General features: G+C 40.8%; 3 protein-coding genes across 6 annotated transcripts in view; all 3 read right to left on the bottom strand.

Moving 5' to 3' along the window:
• Positions 1–1,564: 1,564 nt before the first annotated feature.
• LOC311038949 (uncharacterized protein) lies at positions 1,565–13,100 on the bottom strand. The gene is made up of 4 exons (XM_084048581.1): positions 12,742–13,100; positions 3,656–3,766; positions 2,782–2,883; positions 1,565–2,369 (listed from the first exon to the last, which is right to left on the bottom strand). The coding sequence occupies exons 1-4, from the start codon at positions 12,937–12,939 to the stop codon at positions 2,277–2,279; spliced, it is 504 nt and encodes a 167-aa protein (XP_083904707.1). The 5' UTR covers positions 12,940–13,100; the 3' UTR covers positions 1,565–2,276.
• A 376-nt stretch (positions 13,101–13,476) lies between these two features.
• On the bottom strand, positions 13,477–16,248 carry LOC311038948 (uncharacterized protein). The gene is made up of 4 exons (XM_084048580.1): positions 15,966–16,248; positions 15,352–15,456; positions 14,601–14,702; positions 13,477–14,247 (listed from the first exon to the last, which is right to left on the bottom strand). The coding sequence occupies exons 1-4, from the start codon at positions 16,164–16,166 to the stop codon at positions 14,155–14,157; spliced, it is 501 nt and encodes a 166-aa protein (XP_083904706.1). The 5' UTR covers positions 16,167–16,248; the 3' UTR covers positions 13,477–14,154.
• A 3,052-nt stretch (positions 16,249–19,300) lies between these two features.
• Positions 19,301–22,061, bottom strand: part of slc4a2b (solute carrier family 4 member 2b) — a 93,148-nt gene continuing 90,387 nt past the window's right edge. For all 4 annotated transcript variants that reach the window (XM_084049047.1, XM_084049048.1, XM_084049049.1 and 1 more), the window contains one exon: positions 19,301–21,312. In XM_084049047.1, coding sequence (XP_083905173.1) covers positions 21,229–21,312 — 84 coding nt within the window. In that variant the 3' untranslated portion in view covers positions 19,301–21,228. The remainder of the gene's footprint in view (positions 21,313–22,061) is intronic.

Raw genomic sequence — 22,061 nt, 5'->3', positions numbered from 1 at the left:
GCAGTCAGTCACATATTTTCAGCATCACTGAAGTGTATTCATTGTATCGAATTAGAGCTCAGAGCATAACGAGTGCTTTTTGGTTTGTAGACTTTTTTTCTTCTTTCACAAAGCCGTGGTTACATAACCTCTGGCTCTCACAGGGACCGACAGTGGTGTGAAGTAACTAAGTACATTTACTCAAGTACTGTACTTAAGTGCAATGTTGAGGTATTTGTACTACATCTCAGAGGCAACTGTTGTACTTTTAATCCGCTACAATTATTTGAATATTTTAGTTACTATAGTTACTTTGTAGATTTTGATTATTATTACAAAACCACTTGAGCCCTGTATACATCTCGGCCATTTGCAAATAGCAGAACTACAAGCTCACAATGCGTCGCATCGCAACGCATTTTTTGTGCATTTTACACATTTGAAAACTTTGTGAAATGGGATATTCTGCCTAATGAGTACTTTCTACTTTTGGTACTTTAAGTACATTTTTATACCAATACTTTTACTCAAGTACATTTTGAATTCCGGACTTTTTTTTTGTAACAGAGTATTTCTACATTGCAGTATTGATACTTTTACCTAGGTACTTTTTCCACCACTGGAGACCGACTATGGGTCTGGTCTGGCAGCTGGGCTTGAGCGTGCAAACAAGCCCGACCGAGCTTCCTCCCCTTCGCGATGCCATTGAAAATGCATTCCCACAGAGGAGCGCTATCAGGGATTAGGGGTTGACCATGTGAATATCAAGTGTCCTGCCGTTCACTCACTCCTATTGCAGAAAGCCCAGGCTTTGCCCTGCCCTGCACCCAAATGAGGGGTAGCTATGATGAGTAACCCAAAGAATGCGGCCAATAAAGGGGGGCCTGGGACCGAAGCCAAGGCCCTGGTGAGTGTTCACTGTTCAGGGCAAGACTTCACACAATGCAGGTTTTATATTGCATGCAGTCTGTGTGCAGCAATTACACAAAGCAATGATGTAGTAATGCTGCGCTGCCTGCATTATGTTCCGACTTATTTCTAAAATCTTTATCCCACGATTTTGCAACCCCATTTTTTTCTCCCAGTGCCAATTGTCTAAGTAATCCTGGCCGCTACACTCTCTCTGCCAGCCTAGGGAGAGCCCAGAGCCAAGCTCATGCCTCCTTCAATGCATGAGAGCTAACAAGCCTTCTTATCACCTGACAGGGGGGAGTTTCCCCGGTAGGACGTAGTGCGTGGAAGGAAAACGTTATTCCAACCAGTTCCTTTCTCCTCCATCAGGCACCCCGGCTGACCAGGGGGAGGCAGTATAGAGACCAGGATTACTGCATGTTTTTTTGTGAGGGTATTAACTACCCTAGGAGACACGTGGAGAACATGCAAACTCCACACAGAGAGGCCCTTTCACCAACCCCACCTAGGGTATGGGCACTGATGACACGGAGGAGAGGATACGCTCCCAGCGCCCACAGCATCCCCGGCGGGAATCGAACCCAGGACTTTCTAGCTGTGAGGCACTTCTACATTATTGAATATTGTTACATTGTTTTACAGGAGAGCAGAATATGTTCCACAAAACAAAAGCTGATGCTGGAAGCGACTCAGTTTATTCAGTTAATGTAAATTGGGAGCAGATGTGAATCACACACAAAACAAACTGGACTGGGTGTGTCAGCATGCATCACATTTGACTATTGTTAAAATGAACATTCCAGAGGTTTACTATCAATTCCACAGTATTTTCAGACAAACTGTGATACTGTGTAAGAAAAGCTCTCTTCATGCACCCGCTTAGATACTCAAATAGCTGAACCTGTGGGCCACATTACAAAAATGGCAAGGGGCAGGGGTCAGTTGATAAAATGACAGCATTAATGATACTTGATAACTTCTCTCTTTCATTGGCACCTTATATTGTCGATCTTAACAACTGACACTGTTTTCTGGCAAATTAAACATATTGGTATTGAATTAGCATGACAAGGTAAAATGAAAGCGAAAGCAACCGTTCATTTTTGGTTAAAGTGCCGGTTCTCTGCATCAACTTTTCGGGTCTTGCTGAGACCTATATATAATAACTCTATGCCTGAGACTCATCTTTTGCTGCTTTTTGCAGGCAGGTGAGTCAAGGTGACTTGACGAGGTGTGTTGAATGAGTACACGCAGTTTTGGCAATTCCTGGATGATTATTCATGTAAAAGTAATGTAATTAAAGATAAGATAATAACTCCATGCTGTATTTGACTGGCAGGCCGACGCCGCGGGCCGGATGTGGCCCGCGGGCCTGAGTTTGAGTATCACTGCGGTAAACCCTCTGAAGCCAAAAGAGAAGGGGATCCAGTGATGTAGGCCATTTTTCTGCAATGATCCGTCCTAGCCGACGTCATCTCCTGCAACAGCAAAGGAAACCGTCATAGCATTTTTAGGGATGTATCAACATAAAAATAAATATGATGTCTTAATATTTGGAGAAAAAAACAACTAAATAACTAATGTGTTTAATGTGACTTTACAGTTTAGCTAGTTTAATCCATTAACTAGCTAGGATTTTTCAAAAATAGCAGATCTAAGTGCCGCGCTATGAGCTTGTATATCTGCTATTTTTGAATAGCCAAAAGAAATGTAAAATGACACAGATGTGTTCCCAGTTTGAATGGGAAAACAAGGGCTGTATTAATTGCGCCCAATGTTCCTAATGCTTAGAATGGGTTAAATGCATAGGGCAAATGTCACATATATGTGCAAATGTATAAATGTGACAAAAATACCCCCCTTTCCCCCTTTCCAGTGAACGACAAATACCTTGGTGAGTTTGGGTCTCTGGATGCAGTGAACGTAGGGCTTGGGGGTCGTTTCTATCTCCGCTTCAAAGCTCTTGTAGCAAACTGTGCAGTCCATCATGGGCTGTATGGAATTGAATGGAAAACATCATAGAAATCAATCAATATTCTAGCCTGGTTACAGTACTGTACTTAAGTACAATTTGATGTACTTTTACATTCATTTTTTATTTTATACTTCTACTCCACTACATCTCAAAGGCAAATATTGTACTTTTTACTCCACTGCAATTATTTACTAGTAAAGTAACTTTGTAGATTTCACAAATATCATTATTACAAAACATACAATAACGAATTAAAGCCTATTTTATAATTCGGCTAGTCTAAAATAGCCAATTTGTAAACTCACTCAACGCTTGCATTGCGAATTTGCGACGCTTTGTGAGCTTGTAGATCGGATATTTTCCAAAAAGTGTATTAGTACTTTTACTTTGGCACTGTAAGCATATTTTGATGCCAGCACTTTTGCACTTTTTCTCAAATAACATTTTGAATACAGGACTTTTACTTTGTAACAGAGTATTTCTGCATTGTGAACTGCTTTCACAGGTGGAAACCATGTCCAGAACTGTTCCTGTTCAGGATTCAAATTCAATCAAAAGTAGCAGATCTACAGGCTCGAAACACGTCGCTTCGCGCCGCGTTTTGAGCTTGTAGATCTGCTACTTTTGATGCATTTGTGTGACGCTGTAGTATGATCAAGTTGGGTGTTGATTTACGAACAAAACACAAACAGTTTGAATAAGGAGATAAGAGGTTTCTGCACGACGCAACGTTATAATAAGTACACAAATCTGAGTACTTTTCCCGCTTCGACCTGTGACTTGACTCACTCTGTCATCCCTGAACGGACATCTCTGAGGGCCGGACACAGATGTTCCTTTGGCACATCTGGTGGGTTTCAGGAGAAAGTTGTGGTAGATGTACTTCACCTGGAACCCAGACTGCAAGACAACAGAGAAGATGTTAATAATGATAATGCATTTCATTTATAATATAAATAATAAATAAGAGAGAGAGAGAGAGAGAGAGTGCAATATACATTTTATATTTTTATATTTGGCTTTACATTTCGCCACGGGGGGGGGGGGGGGGGGGGGCAAAAAAACCCTAGAGAGGTAAAAACCAGAATAGCTAACTGAATGCTTTATTGAAAAGGAAAGTCTTCTTGTCTCAGACTGTGGAGCTCGTAGCTGGTCCGGTTAAAGTGAGCATTATGAGTTGTACAGCAGTAAGGGAAACTTTGTCATACCTCCTGGTCAGTAGTGTTGATATACTTTCCCCATTTTCAACTGTTTTATTATATTTTGACACTTGCTTTGGCAATGTAAATCTTTTATCCAAAGTGCTTTACATAGATTGTGCATAACATTCACACACCAATGGCGGAGGAAACCATGTAAGGCACCAACCTGTTCATCGGGAGCAATTCAGCCTCTTGCCCAAGGACACTGCACAATCTATGTAAAGCAAGCGCTACATAAATGCACCATTTATGTAAGTAAGTACAGTAGTCATATTGTTGCCACGTTGTTACAGCTAAAGTAGAGATTACAGTTGCACATGGCCCGACAGCCAGCAGCGGTTGCCATGGTTTCCTATAAAGATAAGAGAAACATCAACTATATCAATTCAGCAGGAAGGCTCTAAGAAACAGCTACTGGTGGTCTGACCTCTCCAGAAGTATTATATACAACTTGGACTAGAGATTAGAGTTTTTAATGGGCCTGGCACTAGCAAGCTCACATTAGTTAATAGTACATTTCCACTAAAGTCCTTTTTTCAGAGGTAAATGAGGAACCCTCTGTTTAGCACCACCTAAAATCTTGTTTAATCTTGTCAAAGAATGAGGGTTTGGCACCACAATACCAGTGAAGAATGAAGACTGGCGTGACCTGACCTTAGGATGCTCCAATTCAGCTTTTACAAAGGTTCCAACAAGTTAGGCTACACCCACCCAATCCCATGGGAACCCATAAAAAAATGAAAATGTCTTTAGGGATTTGGCCACACAAAGAAATGTATTGTGCACACTCAAAGTAGCTTTATGGTTCTTTTAATTAAAAACGTTTTGACACGCTGTCTTCATCAGGGGTATCTGTATAGGAATTAGCTTTTGGTCCAATGCGCTTTGAAAGAGAGAGAGAGGGATAGAGGCCCCAGAATGGAGCCTTGGGGAACGCTGCATGTCATTTTTCTCTGCTCAGATATGTTATTACTAGGGATGCACCGATATGGAAATTCTTGGCCGGTACTGGTGTTTAAAATAACACTCTGTTGCTTCCCAACAACAGATAAATATCAGCTACTGCCACCGGTGAAAGTCAACTATGCCCAGTGGTGCATTGGTCATGGGACGGGACGCACTAACATGCCATCCCACCAGTCTTTTGAGCAGGAGCACGCGCACGCACATGCATCGATTAAAAACAACCCTTAAGTTCACACCTCAACAAATGCTGCCGGCTGCTGGGTGTTACACCAGGTGAATTGTTCACAGAGAAAATTGTGAGCACATCCCTCCCACGCCTGCATTTAGGCCAGGTGCTGGACATCAAGGGAAGAATCAAGGAAAAGAAGGTCTGCACACTGTTCTCAAGCTCCAAAAAAAACTTCGACCTTCTAGGTCTTCATCAGGCAAAGATTTGGCTGATGAATTAACATAGGAATGAGCCTAGATGTGACCTGTAGTGTAGGTGTTAAGCGTCTTTAAAATAGCGTCCCACCGGAGATAGATTCACCAAATCAACACTGAATATGCCGATATGTGACCGATATACGTGTATCGGTGCACCCCTAGTTATCACCTATAGACACAAAGTAGTCTCTGTCCTTTAAGTATCATTCAAATAAATGTATTACTGTTCAAGCCACACCCAGTGTTCCAGACAGTCTATGTTGTGATGGACCCTTTCAAAAGCAGCATTGACATCCGGTAACACTACAGTAGCTCCAGTAAAACTGGACTTCTGCCACTGTCTGTGTTTGAGTGGATATAACTGAAGATGTTAACAAGAGCAGTCTCTCAGTGGTGTGCTGCTGTTGTCCAAATCCTGACCGGAAGACATCAAAGCAGCTGTTTAGCGCTTTGTGCCTTATCAAGCAATGGACTGAGTGTGTGCCATGTGGTCAGGCAAACTCCTACGCTGCCACAAAGACGCCATACAGAGACTCGGATATAGTTTTTTTTCCCTCAAGCTACCAGAGTTATGAACAAGATGATAACTCTCTTTATAACCACATAAACCCTAGCATCCCTATTCTGTGGCAAACATTCTGAGAAATTAATCTATCATTGGCTCGAGAACTGTTGGCTCCCAAGGCAATACATTACTAGATTATAAGGGAGGGTTTCTTTTCCCCCCCATCCTTGTTAATTTTATAAATTTTTGACCTTTTAGCAAGAGATTGGATGTGGGTGGGTCATAGCGTTTTGTATTTGTTTCAAGAATATTTGTATAATAATTATTGTACAAATGGGGGGGGGGGGGGTGAAAATGGCAGTAAAAATTACAAGTTAAAAACATATATTTTAATCTAGTCCTACTGTATATCCCCAGCAGTGGCTCAGGGGTAGAGTGGCTCAGGGGTAGAGCGGCCGGGTGGGAATCGCGAGGTTCCCTGTTCGATCCCGGGCTCCCCCAGAGTTAGTGTCAAAGTGTCCTTGAGCAAGACACTGAACTCCTAATTGCTCCCGATGAGCAGGTTGGTGTCTTGTATGGTTTCCTCCTCCATCGGTGTATGAATGTGTGTGTGAATGGGTGAATGTAATGCACAACCTACTGTATGTAAAGCACTTTGGATAAAAGCGCTATATAAATGCACCATTTACCATTTATAGCGCTGATCAGAGCAATGGTCATGGAGCTATGGCCATTTGAAGTGTTAAACACTGCTATAGTGTAGCCCTACAGTATATGTGTCCAATTTACTTATTTATTTCTGGTGTGACTACTCTCATTCCAGACCCCTCAACTGTGTTTGTGGCAAGTTTGTAACGGACTGGAGAAACAGAGAACCTCTTGGGGCCCCTAGCTGGGCTTTTGGGGGGGCCCTGGTGTCACTATTCTCATGTCAGACTCCTGCACAGTGTTTGTGTCACGTTTGGTGCAGATTTGAGCATCATCGGTGCACGGTGCACCTGTGGGCCTTCGTGTGACTGTTGTCATGGCAGCAGACCGCTGAACAGTGTGCCAAGTTTGGTGACGGATTGGAGCAACAGTGTGCTTGTGGCGCCTAGCCTGGTAAACCCCTCCCTCCGGAAATCTCATTTGCATTTACCAGGCTATGTGGCCCCTGCTGTGACTATTCTCATGCCACACCCCTGAACAGTGTTTGTCTCAAGTTTGGTGCGGATTAGAGCATCAGTACACCTATAGTCTGGGAGGCATTGCCTCGGAGTTTGGACAGCGTGGGCGCGGCCACTGCGTTGTGATTCAAATCAACAGCCAATGAAGAAAAGGGGGCGGGATCCAAATGCAGTGGGTGTTGCATCTAAATAGGATCGACGGGAAGCAATTTCCCCTTGAGAAATTTCGGCCGCCATTGTTGTGTACTGCTGTTTGCCTCTCGTCGGGTTGCACAGCTCCAGACCGGTAAGAGGCGTGTCCGCTCAGATTCAGAGCGTAAATTACATCCCGCCCACAAATCCCAGGGCTCTGGCCCAGAAGTTCCTCGCCGAGCCGGCGAAAACTTCTGGGAACTCAGATTAGTACACCTATGACCCCTTGTGGCCCCCTAGTGGGCCCTGGTGTGACTGCACCATGATATCAGTGCAGTCCGAACCCATCATATTCAGTTCTCACTCAGTGGTGTAAAACATACACACATTTTTTACTTAAGTAAAGTATCAATACTGCAATGTAGAAAGTCGGGACATTCAAAATTTACTTGAGTAAAAATACAAAAGTATTGATATCAAAATGTACTTAAAGTACCAAAAGTAGAAAGTACTCACTATGCAGAATGTCTCATTTCACAGCTTTTCAAATGTATAAAAAATCTTTAGAAAATAGCAGATCTACAAGCTCACAATGCAACGCATTGTGAGCTTGTAGATCGGCTACTTTCAAATGGCCAAAATGTATATAGTGCTGAAGTGGTTAATGTGCGTGTTGTAGTAATAATCAAAATCTTCAAAGTAACTAGTAACTAAAGTTTTGAAATAATTGTAATGGAGTAAAAGTACAATATTTGTAAAAGTATTGAAAATGGGAAATACACTAGTAAAGTAAAAGTACCTCAAAATTTTCTTGAGTACATGTACTTAGCTACTTTACACCACTGCTCTTAAGGCTAGTGCAGTTCCGTGACAAAATTCTCTCATAAAGTTGGTCTGGTGGTTTCCAGATTGTATCGTTTTGTCTCCCAGCATGCATAGAGCAGAGTAACACGCCCAGGACGCTTTGTTTAATGAAAATGATTGCTGACCGCGTTTACGTGAAGATTGTTGCTACTTATTTAGATAATATTCAGGGAATGCTCTCCAGTGGCCAGATGTAATTTGCTTCCGACCATCTCTGAGATGTTTGACATTACAGCGCCTCCCTTAGCCTGTTATCAGCAGTTTATCACGTTATCAAGTTTTCCAGAAAACCCTTAGGATTTAGAACATTGGTTTATCAAAAATAGCAGATGACTGTACATCTGATATTCTGGATGATTCCACATGATTCACTGTGGCGCGTGGTGTGCATGTACAGTAGATAGTCTCTTTTCGGGCAAAGTTACAGCAGATAGAATAGAGTGAAAACAGGAGGGGGCCTAGTATAGAGCCCTTGGGAATCCGGTCAACTATAGTATTTTGAAAACTACTTTGCAGCTCGTTTTGTCCGCAATTACTGCATTACTCTGATATAGCAGTTGAGCCGAATTTGTACTGGAAAAGTACATTTCGAATGTTGACAAAAATGCATAGAGACGTTCTTTAATGTTTACTGGATATGGACAAAACAAGCACGATATCTAAAAAATAAAGCAGTTTTTGGAAAATACTTTTGGTACTTTAAAAGTAGGGTTAGTGATATTTTTGGGTATTTTTTATTTTTTTGTTAAAAAGGTTAAAGTACTATATTCTGATAGTAATCTTTGCTACAGAGCGTTTGTTTGGTCACAGGGGTCTCTCCAGCTCTTAAACAGAATATAGTGCATTTTCAGGTAGGTGACAACGTTTAAGCCAATCAGGAGAGAGCACTGAAAATGCATTTTATGTTTAATTAAGAACTGGAGAGACATGGGAGACTCCTTTTACTGAACAAACACTCTATAGCAATGAGTAATCAGAATATAGAGCTATTTAACACTTATTTTAACAAAAGTAAATCACTTACCCTACCTTTAATATATATATGTATTTTTTTTTAAAGTAGACTGACAGGAAATAGGGAGAGAGATGTGGGGGTGACACGCAGCAAAGGTCGTCGGGATCGGGAGTCGAACCCGCGACACGCCGTCAGGCTGGCATTGCAGCATAAAGGGTGCCTGGACCTTCACGCTACGGCCCAGGCCACTTTAACTATATTCTGATGCCAATACCTTTGTACGTTTACTCAAGTACATTTTTACATATCAGACTTTTACTCACAGAGTATTTCTAGATTGTGGTATTGATACTTTTACTTCAGTGAAAAAGGTCAGTACTTCTTCCATCACTGGTTTGTGTCGTTATTTACTGTGGGGAACGTGTTGTGGGATTTAAGTTTAATAGATGTTGTTGGTTTGTTGCTTGTTCAGCCATTTATTTTTGATGGATTATGTGTGTTTAGCGGTTAGCCCATGACTGACATGGATAATTGCGGCGAGCAGCACACCCTTTCCCGTATGAATATAAAAGTTAACCAAATTAAGACCTGAGACCGATTCTACAAAATGTCTTCTAAATCCTAACAGTTTTTTGAAAAAAAACCTAGGCTATGTTGCCGTCAACTGTCTGCGGACCACCATCTCAAAATATGTTGTTCCAGGGACCCCCAGAAGCAAATAATAGAGTTAAAAATGTTCGCTTTAAACAATATACTCAAAGATTTGCACACATTTTCAAGATTTTTCAAAAATAGCAGATCTACAAGCTCGTAGCGCGGCACTCGGTGCCACGCTATGAGCTTGTATATCTGCTATTTTTGAATAGCCAAAGTGTAAAATAATGCTTTTTTAGCTCAAATTGTGAAAAAAGTGACATGCGTTCCAGGTCTTGATGGGTTAAATAAATGACTAACTGGAGACACTCTGATGAGCATCATTTCATAAACAGATGGATTAATCCCGAGTCACCATGACTCATCAGATCATGCATCTCTTCATCAGAACTCCAGTTATTTAGACAAATACAAACGACAAAAGATGGAAAGATACTGTAGATTTGTTGAGCAAGATGTAGCTAGAATATGTACAGTCATTACACCTCTACTCCACATGATGGTGGTATAGAATGCAGTGGTTTAAAATAACTAAGTACATTTACTCAAGTACTGTACTTTGAGGTATTTTTTACTTTACTGGGGTATTTCTAGTTTTCAGTACTTTTACTTCTACTCCTTTCCATCTCAGAAGCAAATATTATACTTTTACTCAACTACAATTATTTGAAAAGTTTAGTTACTAGTTACTATTGTAGATTTTGATTATTATTACAAAACATACATTACCCACTTCAGCCCTATACATTTCGTCCATTTGAAAATAGCCGATCTACAAGCTCACAATGCGTCACGATGCGACGCATTGCGAGCTTGTAGACCTGCTATTTTCAAAATATTTTTATACATTTTGTACATTTGAAAACTTGTGAAATGGGAAATTCTGCTCAATGAGTACTTTCTAATATATATGTTAGAAAGTAAATATACAAATATGTTGTTCCAGGGACCCCCAGAAGCACACATCTGAGTACATTTTTTTTCGCTTTAAAACATATTTTCAAAGATTTGCAAAATGTTCATGATTTTTGAATAGCCCAAAGAAATCTTAAAATGACACAGATGCGTTCCCGCTCTTAATGGGTTAATGACCCTAACCCTAAACTGAGTTCTAGAGAGGGAAAAACTGAATTATCATCTAGTCAAAATCAGACCAGATCTCCCTACATTTTGCCCATATTGCTGATAGTAACCTCATGTCACCTCATGGTTGAACTGCTGCTGGACCTTTGGAAAGCCTGGTTTTAATTCTGAACCAGTATGATCCGGTCTAGAGCCCGCCAACCGTATCCGGACATTTGCACTCACACACTATGCACGCACCATTTTCCTATTGGCTCTAGAGACCAGGCCCTTTTCATCAAGGTCAGACCTGATGAAGACCCATAGGGTCGAAACGTTGTACCTACTTTAATAGATTTTCTGGGAGCTGATACTGTATACAGTGTGCAGACTTCCACTCTCTCTTCTTCTAAATGTATGTATTTTAGTTCAGCATCTGTGAATGTTTTGGGAGATGTGTGCGCTTCCCTCTGAACTCGGATTCTAAACATGTGACCTGAAGAGCCACGCCCCCATGTAGGTCAAACATGCAATGAAATGAAAAATCTGTGCAGATGTTATCCGGCACAGCAACTATCCTGAGAAAGACAAGCTTAAAGTTGTCAAAACATTGGTGAGTAAAATTATCTAAATGGAGCTACATTGAGTGTGCGGTATTCTTCCCTATTTGAACAAAACATGTGAGGGCCATCATGTATATCAGATTAAATGTTAACATTTCTGTTCAACAGACTACTTTGTTTTTTTATCCCACGATTTTGTAACGCATTTTTCACCCAGTGCCAATTGCCTAAGCTTGTAATCCTGGGCATTACTCTCCCTCTGCCAGCCTGGGGAGAGCCCCGAACTGAGCTCAGGCCTCCTTCAAAGCATGAGGTGCTAGCAAGCCACTACTTATCACCTGACAGGGAGGAGTTTCCCCAGTAGGACGTAGCGCGTGGAAGGAACACGTTATTCCAAACAGTTCCTTTCCCCTCCATCAGGCGCCCCGGCTGGCCAGGGGGAGGCAGTATAGAGACCAGGATTACTGCATGTTTTTGTGAGGGTACCTACCCTAGGGGCCTGGGAGAACATGCAAACTCCACACAGAAAGGCCCTTTCACCAACCCCACCTAGGGTATGGGGACCGATCGACGCGGAGGAGAACTTGTTTCTACTTTTAACAGTGAGAATAAACGCAATCAAATGTAACGTAAGCATAGGTCCCTACATGTAACAAAGTTTAGGCTACAACAGGTTACTTAAACCCCATTCAAAAAAACTTTTAAAATAGCCCATCTACAAGCTCACAATGTGTTGCAGTGTTATGTGATATACAAAAAATGTTTACTGAAGTAAAAGCATCAATACCACAATGTAAAATTACTCTGTTACAAGTGAAAGTTTGGTATAAAAAATCTACAGTAAAAGTACAAAAGTATTGGCATCAAAATATATTAAAATAACCAAAAGTAAAAGCACTCATTATGCAGAAGTTCAAGTTTTCAAATGTATAAAAATCCTTTGAAAATAGCAGATCTACAAGCTCACAACGTGTCGCATCGCGACGTGTTGGTGACTGGTGAGTACGTTTTGAATAGGAGTAATAGGTGAGTATAGGTCTGAAGTGGTTTTGTATTAATAATCAAAATCTACAAAGTAACTAGTAAATAAAGTTTTCAAATAATTATAGTGGAGTAAGTATTTGATCTGAGATGTAGCGGAGTAGAAGTAAAACTATTGAAAATTGGAAATACTCCAGTAAAGTAAAAAAAATACCTCAACACTAGTTGAGGTATTTTTATATCAAGTACTGTAAGTAAAGTAAAATGTACTTAGTTACTTTCCACCGCTGCAATTATCATATACCTGCAATATATTATTCACTGGTCAATACAGTATGGGATAATACAGCACTCTAATAAAACGTTTCCCCCGAATACATACATACAAATAAATTCTACCTCAATCTCTAACTTCTGTAGAGTCTTGAAGAAGAGGAAGTGGAGCCGGACCGCAGCGTAGGAGCCCAGTTCTTTCAGGACCACATCCACTCCTTTCCGGTAGTCACCAGGGAGCTGATCATACGCCTCCTGATGTGCCTCTGTAGAGGACAGTAGAGCTCCGGCGCCGAGCAGAAACAACAGCACAGCAGCAGCCATCTTCCTTGAACTTGTGCCTGGTCTGACAGAGCAGCCAAAATGAAGGTGAAGGGGGTTTGTTCTGTGGACACCCACCCTCTCCTCTACCCCACTGACTCACTGTGATAAACATTAAACATGTGCAAACATGTACAAACATCAAAGTGACTACTTCACAACAATCAAAAGCAAAAGCACTTTGCACCAATGGCTCTCACTGTTTACTGTAACTTGTTTCTCTTGGCTTTCTTACAAATACCTTCAGGGCCCCGATGTCCCCAAACAGACCAACCCACCCTCATTTTTAAACGAAACAGATTCTCAACTGGGAATTGCACAGGAAAAGCTGGAGTTTCCCAGAAACTGAATTAAATAAAACCCACAGGGTTATTGTTTTAATGAAGACTGGGATTAGATGTGATCCTTGGACCTGAAAACAAACCCGGTCTATCATGATTCAATCATAGGGCCCTGTCTGGACAGATTAAAAGTTGATTGTAATCCGTAGGTATTTGCAGGTTATTTAGATTTACTTTAATCAGGCAAAGACTTCGAGTGTACAGTGTAAAACTTTATTCAGCTCGGTGTTCAAAACCATGTAAAGTTGATCATCAGTTGAACTTCAATAAAATAAACCATATGAAACATACAAACAAAATGACATTACTAATCAAGGACGTTTCTCACAAACACACAAAGAATTAATAAAAATAAAAATCAAGAAAATAGTGAATGTGTAGCATGTAGGGACAAGGAACAACAAACATCTTGGTTGTGTTTAAAGCGGTACTATGTAACTTGTTAATGATTAAAATGTAATATTGTCCAATATGTATGGTAGAGTATGTTAATACGATATAACTTATACAATTGGGGTGGTTGTATTTTGTCTCCCTGCTCTTCTATTGAGACATTTATAGATCGTGTCAAAGGTCATGTCTCACCTAGACGTAGGATCTGACAACAGTTTGACCTGATGGTCAAGATTAAATTTATCCCCTGAGCAAGCAGGCCGGCTCAATGGTAAAAGTTCAGGACGTGCGCAGGAAACCGGGTTCAAATCCGGGGTAGAAGAGGAAAGTTACAAAGTGCAACTTTAATATCTTGCATATTCAGAGATAATATTTCAAAAGCTTTTCATTATCTGTTTGAAGTGACAACGACCCCGTTGTGCTGTCTCTGACCGCTCCTCCAAAGCCACTGGTTGAACCTTGTGCTCTTGGACCCGGCGTTCATTCATTGCTCAACTCCCTGTACCAACAAAATAGAAGGCTGTCCGTTGACGTAGGACAACGTGTTACAGTGGGTCATTCTGGCCACCTTCATGTCCTGGCAGGGAGAAATAAAGAGAAACAAATTCACTCTTTTATTCAATGTTTCAAATTCTTCATTCATAAAAAAACACGTTACTGATGATCAACAAAACAGTGTCTTTCATTGCTTAAAGGGGGAATTCACCCCAAAAATGTGCTTATTTTCTATCAATTAAACACCCCATGAAGCATTGAATTCATGGAGATTTTCTTAGCATTCCTAAGACAGAGAATTTGATTACCGGCCGAATGATGCTAATGTATCCGGTAGGAGACTCAAAGGAGACTCTTTGAGTCTCCTACCGGAAATACACCCGGTCATCAAATTATTGGTTTAGGAATGCGAAACTATCCCTTTAACAAACTGACCTCTGTGAGGGCCGGCCTGTGCACACAGTGGATGTAGGGCTTGGGTTCCTGTTCGATTTCACCCTCAAACATTTTGTAGCAAACTGCGCAGTCGATTAAGGGCTGTGTGTGGGGGGAAGAAGAACCCAGCAAATACCACAGGCAAGTTAGAACAAGTAATAATACCGCTTTCACAGCTCAACGCACACAGCTTTGTGCAGCGATTGTGTTTTGTCAACAACCGTTCAAAATCTGCTCTCTTTCTTTGAGTAAACAGTCTAGACCAGCGGTTCTCAACTTGGGGTCCGGGGACCCCCAGGGGTCCTTGAGGGAGTTCCAGGGGGTCCTCAGCTAAATGATAGATAGTTAGGAACCAAATGGACCCTTATGGGTCAGTAACTCAGAGTGTACAAATGGAACCAAATGGACCCAAATGGACCCTTATGGGTCAGTAACTCAGAGTGTACAAATGGTTCCATTTTGTACACTCTCTGAGTTAAATTAATATTGATTTTACAATATAAATTGGGGTCCCAGAGATAGAAATGCCATTCAATGGGGGTCCGTGGCCTAATGCATGTCAAACTGGGGGTCCTTGAAATTAAAATGGTTGAGAATCACTGCTAGAGCCGTAAAAAATCTTCCCTTATGGGGGTCCCTGCGGCATATTTTTTCAAATGGGGGTCCGCGGGCTAATAAGTGTCAATTTGGGGGTCCTTGACATGAAAACGTTTGACAACCACTGGTCTAGACACTCAAAATCCCAACTTACCCGGTCATCCCTGAACTGGCAGTTTCCAGAGTCAACCGTTCCCTTGGGGCACTTTGAGGCTTTCAGGTGAAAGTGGTGGTAGATGTAGGTCACACTGAACCCAGGCTGAGGAGAGAAGGAGGATTAACTTTTAATAACCTCAAGGGACTCTTTTATGAACTATAAAATGAAACTAAAATGACATTAACTTCCACAGCATTACTGTTACAAGTAAAAAGTCCAGAATTCAAAATGTACTTGAGTAAAAGTACAAAAGTATTGGCATCAAAATGTACTTAAAGTACCAAAAGTAAAAGTACTCATTATGCAGAATCTCAAATGTATAAAAAATCTTTTGAAAATAGCAGATCTACAAGCTCACAATGCTTGTAGATCTGTTTTTTCAAATGGCGGAAATGTATATGGGGCTGTGAAAGTATTGGAAATTGGAAACACTCAAGTAAAGTACAAAAACCTCAAAATTGTACTTAAGTACAGTACTCAAGTAAATGTACTTAGTTACTTTCCACCACTCATATTCATATGGCTGAAGGACAAAACTACTTTTGAACTTGAAACACAGTGATTCACACACAAGCCCCAGACATTGCTGCACAATGCACAGTACACAGTACCTGGATGTCTGACTTCTTCAGCTCTCTGAAGTAGAGAAAATGGTGGCGGATGGTAGAATAGGTGTTGATCTGCTGCAGGGCCAGGTCCACTCCCTTCTTGTAGTTGTCGGGGAGTTTGTTGTAGGCGGCCTGGCAGTCCGCACAGCACAGCAGTGCTCCGGCACTAAGCACCAACAGCAACAAAGCCGACATCTTTCTCATTGTGCCTGTGGAACAGCGAGGCCAGGCTTGCAGGGATTTTTTGGGTTCTATGGGACCACCCACTCTGGCCTGGGGGGGTTTAAACACTAGAGTAGAAAAACAACTCATCCACCAATAGGGCAGAGCCAGCCAGCCCACTTTCCTTGGGCGATAACACTCTTGCGACATAGCGTACTACCAAGCATCCTTTTTAGCAGTGGTGTAACTGTAAAGTAACTAAGTACATGTACACAAGTACTGTACTTAAGTACAATTTTTAGGTATTTGTACTTTACTTGAGAATTTCCAATACTTCTACTCCACATCATCTCAGCGGCAAATGATACTTTTACTCCACTACAATTATTTGAAAACTTGAGTTTACTTTGTAGATTTTGATTATTATTACAAAACATACATTAACCACTTCAGCCCTACAAACATTTCGGCCATTTGAAAATAGCCGATCTACAAGATCACAATGTGTCACCATGTGAGCTTGAAGGTATTGCATGTAGTCCCTGACCAATGTTGTCAGTTACTGGGAAGTCTGCGGTCAAGAACTTCCACAAAAAAGGTTATCTTCAGAAGGGGAAGTGTACCAGATTGCCTAGTCATCATTATTAGGACATGTGTCCATATAATTGCATGTTTCTGTCTCCCTGCTCTTCTATTGAGACATGTTAGATCGTGTCAAAGGTCATGACTCACCTAGACACATGATCTGACATGAATTTTGACCTAGTGGTCAAGATTCAATTTATCCCCCGAGCAAGCAGACATGCTCTATTAGCTCAATGGTACAAATGTCAGCACTTGAGCAGGAAACCGGGTTCAAATCTGGGGTAGAAGAGGAAAGTTACATAGTGCAGCTTTATAAACTACAAACTGGGACTGAATGGATGTTGAAAAAGTCTGAAATTAATCATTATATGTCAATAATTTAGTTTTTCCCCCCACCATGTTGTGAATGGCAAACACCAACACTCAACAGCAGAAAACATTACAGAACAATGACCATTTATAAATAGAAAATTAATTTTTATTTGTCATCAATATTTGAACCATTTTATGTACAGGGCACACCAGCAATAATATATATGCTCAGACTTTTGTATGTATTGCTTTTTGAAATGGAACATTACACTGTATCAGTATTTTCCACAAGGAGTTAAAACTGTGACACAAACGATACCTTCATCCACATTAGCACGTTAGCAAACATAAAACTGGGCATCGCACCCCACGAAGCCACCCTTTTTCCTTCATTAATATTCCTTCTCAAGCTCTTGTGTGCTTTAATTAAATACTCTTTAACCCATTAAAACCGGGAAAGCAAGTGTCGTTTTAGCGTTGGCTATTCAAAAATAGCAGATATACAAGCTCACAGCATGTCACTTCGTGCCGCGCTGCGAGCTTGTAGATCTGCTATTTTTGAAAGATTTTGAAAAATCTGCAAAGTGCTGTGAAAAATGTTGAATTGTTGTGATTTTGTATAATCGGCCTCTGGTCTTAATGGGTTAATTAAATATACTCTGTCTTCAGCAATAATGTCACTTGCTGCAATGAGACACAGTGACATCCTGTGGCGACTGGGGGGAGTGCAATCCAAGTGTCATTCATCTGAGACTTAGTCAGCAACCATTCCACGATGGTCCCACACAGGCTTATAATGGTCTAATAATAATAAAACACCTTTTGTGATACAATTGTTCATGTGATACACACACACACACACACACACACACACACACACACACACACACACACACACACACACACACACACACACCACCAGTGGCACTTAATAAAGATTTTCAGTGACTTTAGGTGACAATAGGCACAAATTAATTACAGACAAATATCGTGGTGATGAGATACGGGCAAAGGCAGTTTACACTGACAGGGCGCCATCTTGCACGGCCCTTACCTTCTAAGGCATTTGTAATACTTTTTAAAATAGTGAAAATAGCCGATCTACGTCTACATGTGAGCTTGTAGCTCGGTTATTTTTCACTATTTTTTAAAGTATTAAAAAATGCCTAAGAAGATTAGGGATGAGGCATAAGGCCTAATGCCAGATATGGCCCTGTGGTTCAAAGTAGTGTCTTCAATGCATACATGTGAGAACAACAGACAATTGTGTGTGTATACACGCTCACTCTAACACACACACACACACACACACACACACACACGCACACTAACACACACATATATATCTCAAAGCACAGTCAAAGCTTCAATCGATAATCAATTCATAATAAACTGATACATTCATAACTCCTCGATCTATTCATAAACGCATGTTCTTTTCTTTTAAAAACAATAAGAAGCCTTTCCTGTCTGTGGTGATACACACGTATAGCGAGATTGTCGACACAGATTCAGTGGAGAGAGTTTGGTCGGTCGGACGCGGGTCCACAACTCATCATGGACGTTTTATTTTGTCAACATCATTAGTGATAGAACTATAGTCTTTTAAAGGTAACTTTTTGCAATATGCTGTGGAATGTTGTGAGAAAAGTTTAGCAAACTATGCGCTGAACCACCCCCGACGTAAATAATAAAAAGAAAAATCTCACACGATATGGTTATAGGAGAGATGACTGAACTGTAGTCGTTTGTTCTGGAAACAAAACTATTCATTTATTTACAACGAGACACAATTTGGCACCCGGACAAAGTAACGAAAATAAATTAGTGCTCTCACCCATTAAACTGACTAGATTGTCAACACTACCAAACACACAAATAAGAACTCAGGTGACCAAAAACTCATACTATAATATAATATACACCATTACCATTATACGACCTTGTGGTTGGCCCGCAGACGAGGGAGGGGTGGTGGGGGATTCAGCAATAGACAAAAAAAATAAGCTACTACTGAAGCCACAACCTTAATTAAATACAAACAACATTAAATACAAAGGTTAACCCATTCAATCTGGGAATACATCTGTCATTTTTAAGATTTCTTTGGCTATTAAAAAATAGCAGATCTACAAGCTCATAGCACGGCACCGAGTGCCGGGCTATGAGCTTGTAGATCTGCTATTTTTTTTTTATCGTGGAAAGTTGTGCAAATCGTATCGAGTATATATTTTTTTAAACGAGAATGTTGAACTCAAAATCTTTGCTTCTGGGGCGTCCTTGGAACAACAATATTTTACAAATGTTCACTTTAAAAAAATATATATATATATTCAAAGATTTGCACAAATCTACAAGCTCACAGCGCGGCACTCGGTGCTGTGCTATGAGCTTGTATATCTGCTATTTTTGAACAGCCAAAGAAATCTAAAAATGACAGACACGCGTTCCCGGATTCAATGGGTTAATGCGATGTCAACAACATTAGTGATAAAGCTAGTCTTTTGAACGTAACTTTTTGCAATGCGCTGTGTTAATAATGTCTATTGAAGGAAACGTTATTATAAGTGTGGGCACTGACTGCACTGAAAGACGACACTGTCATGGTAATGTAGTGATGATACATGTAGAAATACAGCACTGTGTTTCTTAGTTTTGGTAACGCTGCACAATATGACCTCCCCCTTACTGGTCAGCTTCAGTCAACGCAGGCACAGGAGTAACACCTTAAATGTCTCACACCTCGAGCCTATTATAGCTCTGACAGTTAAATCGATATATTAATTAGGATCTACTACTCTAAAAACAGCTGAGGTCCAATACAGACACGGTATCATTTTTTAAAGGCAAGAGGCACAAGCTTAGTCATCAGTAGGAGATTAAGGGGTTATTATTCAAGAAGCACACTAAGGCAACGTCGACTCTTATGGCCAAGTACACGACAACACGGTCCAACAGGGACACACTAGATATACATATATAAAACAATTTGCATAAAATACAGGAGCGTGAGGGGGAAAAAAGTATTTTGTTTGTGTTAAAAAGTGCTAGGAGCTACGAGTGGCTGCTGTTGCTAAGTGAAGAGCTGTTTAAAAAACAAAAAAACAAAACGTTTCTCAGCATATATACCTTTCACTTCCTTCATTAAGGCGCTTGGTGAGCATAAAAGAGCCACGACGACGACGACATGGAAAAAGCAGACGAAACGTCCACAGCGATATATATATAACTCTTTGCATGTTGTTTACATGTTTAAAAAGAAGGAATGTATCCCAAATATAATCCTCCACATATTCAATGTGAATCAGAGCAACCTTTCAGGATTGAAAATGAACGCGCATCTATCTATCTATCTATCTTATCCGTCTATAACTCTAACGGCTCTCAATCTTTGTCGAGCGCTGCGAACTCATCGGTTGATTTTGTAATTTCTCCTCCCCTGAAATATATTATTAAAAAAACAAACCCCCGCCCCTCAAAAAAAATAAAATACAAGTACAATATGAAACGATGCTGATCATCACCGTTTAACACCTCGGTTGATATTTGTTTTTTTTTGTGCCACACACAAACACAAAGTGCTCTTTAAGTGGGTAACAGGGCCTCTCTGCAACATTAACCACTTATAAACCGCCAGCATCCGTATTCTGTGTAAAACCTTCGCAGGAATAGCAGATCGACAAGCTCACAACGCGTTGCGAGCTTGTCGGACGGCTATTTTCAGCGATTTTCAGTTATTTCACGTAGAGCGAAAAACAGAAAAGACATTGAGTTTTAAGTAGTTAATATAGGGCCTACAAAGTCCCGTTTGACGCTACAGTACACAGTAAGCTAGGTCACGGAACACGTCTGAGACGGAAAAGCACCGCTGTGATCTAAGATCTAAAGGTTTATATCATCGGCGTAAATGAATTAATGATTGACCACTTAAAAGTGCCAGATCGCTGTGGTTTTCGTGCCAATGTCCGCCATGTTACCTCAATTCAGTCGATGGACGAGAACGAGGACTGGACAGGGCACAGACAGTGATGCGGCTAAAAAGAAATTGCACTGAGGAGTGAAGAACGCCTACGGTTCCCCAGGGACTCTGTTCTGCCCCCGTCATCGGTTGGTTGGTTTGGTTGGTGAGGGTGATCGACAGCTTTGTGTGTGCGTCCACTTTAAGAGCGTAAGGTGGTGGCGCGAGGAGGAGGGACTTATTTGTACGTTAAACCGGCATGTGCATCTCTGAATACTCGTCGTGTCCCTCCCTCTCGTCGAACAACTTGGGCTCTGCGTCGTCTGCGTCCAGCTACGAATACAAAAAAGGGAAAAGAACAATGTTAACGTTTACAATGGTGTTAATTATGTGGTATTAATGTTATTTTACAATGATGTATGTAAGGGTAGTAGAGAATGAACACTTTTAGTGAATGGGCACAAAACCAGAGGGAGCTCCACTGATCTCATTCCCCCCAGATTCGGCACAAACATGGGGATGAATTCATTCTACTATGCCACAAAAATGTGGAATACCCTACCACCAGACATCAAAAAGTGTGACTCCCCATCCTCCTTCAAAACCGCCACAAAAGAGCACCTGTCTGCAATTTACAACTGGACCTAGACTAGTCTTCTAGATTGCCAAAAGAAATGACCCCCCCCCCCCCACTGTTTTTCTGTAAATATACTTTTACTGCTCCTAGTATTGATGATCTCTTGTATAGTATTGTATGTCTTTATATGTCTTGATGAATTGATTACTGTACATAGGACCACAATGGACCTTTTGCGTTATCCTTTTAGCATCATTGTATAACATCATTGTATAACTGTTAATAAAGTATTAAATCACTCAAACTCAGTTTCATTTTCAAATCCTATTGTCAAAAATGACACATTTCTTTGACAGAACTCTGGGCTTCAGATCTTTACATTTCAAGTGGTTGTTCCGCAATATGGAGCAGAACAGTAAATTATAAATTCGTATTTACAGCAATACACGGATTCCATTCCTTCATTTGAGCCGGTCATGAATTTTAATAAGAGCTTAGTGCGCCC

Source organism: Gymnoscopelus microlampas, assembly GCF_963454915.1.
Source record: "Gymnoscopelus microlampas genome assembly, chromosome: 22".
NCBI lineage: Eukaryota > Metazoa > Chordata > Actinopteri > Myctophiformes > Myctophidae > Gymnoscopelus > Gymnoscopelus microlampas.
The sequence above is the reverse complement of the archived record's forward strand: the minus strand, read 5'-3'. Positions and strand labels throughout refer to the sequence as shown.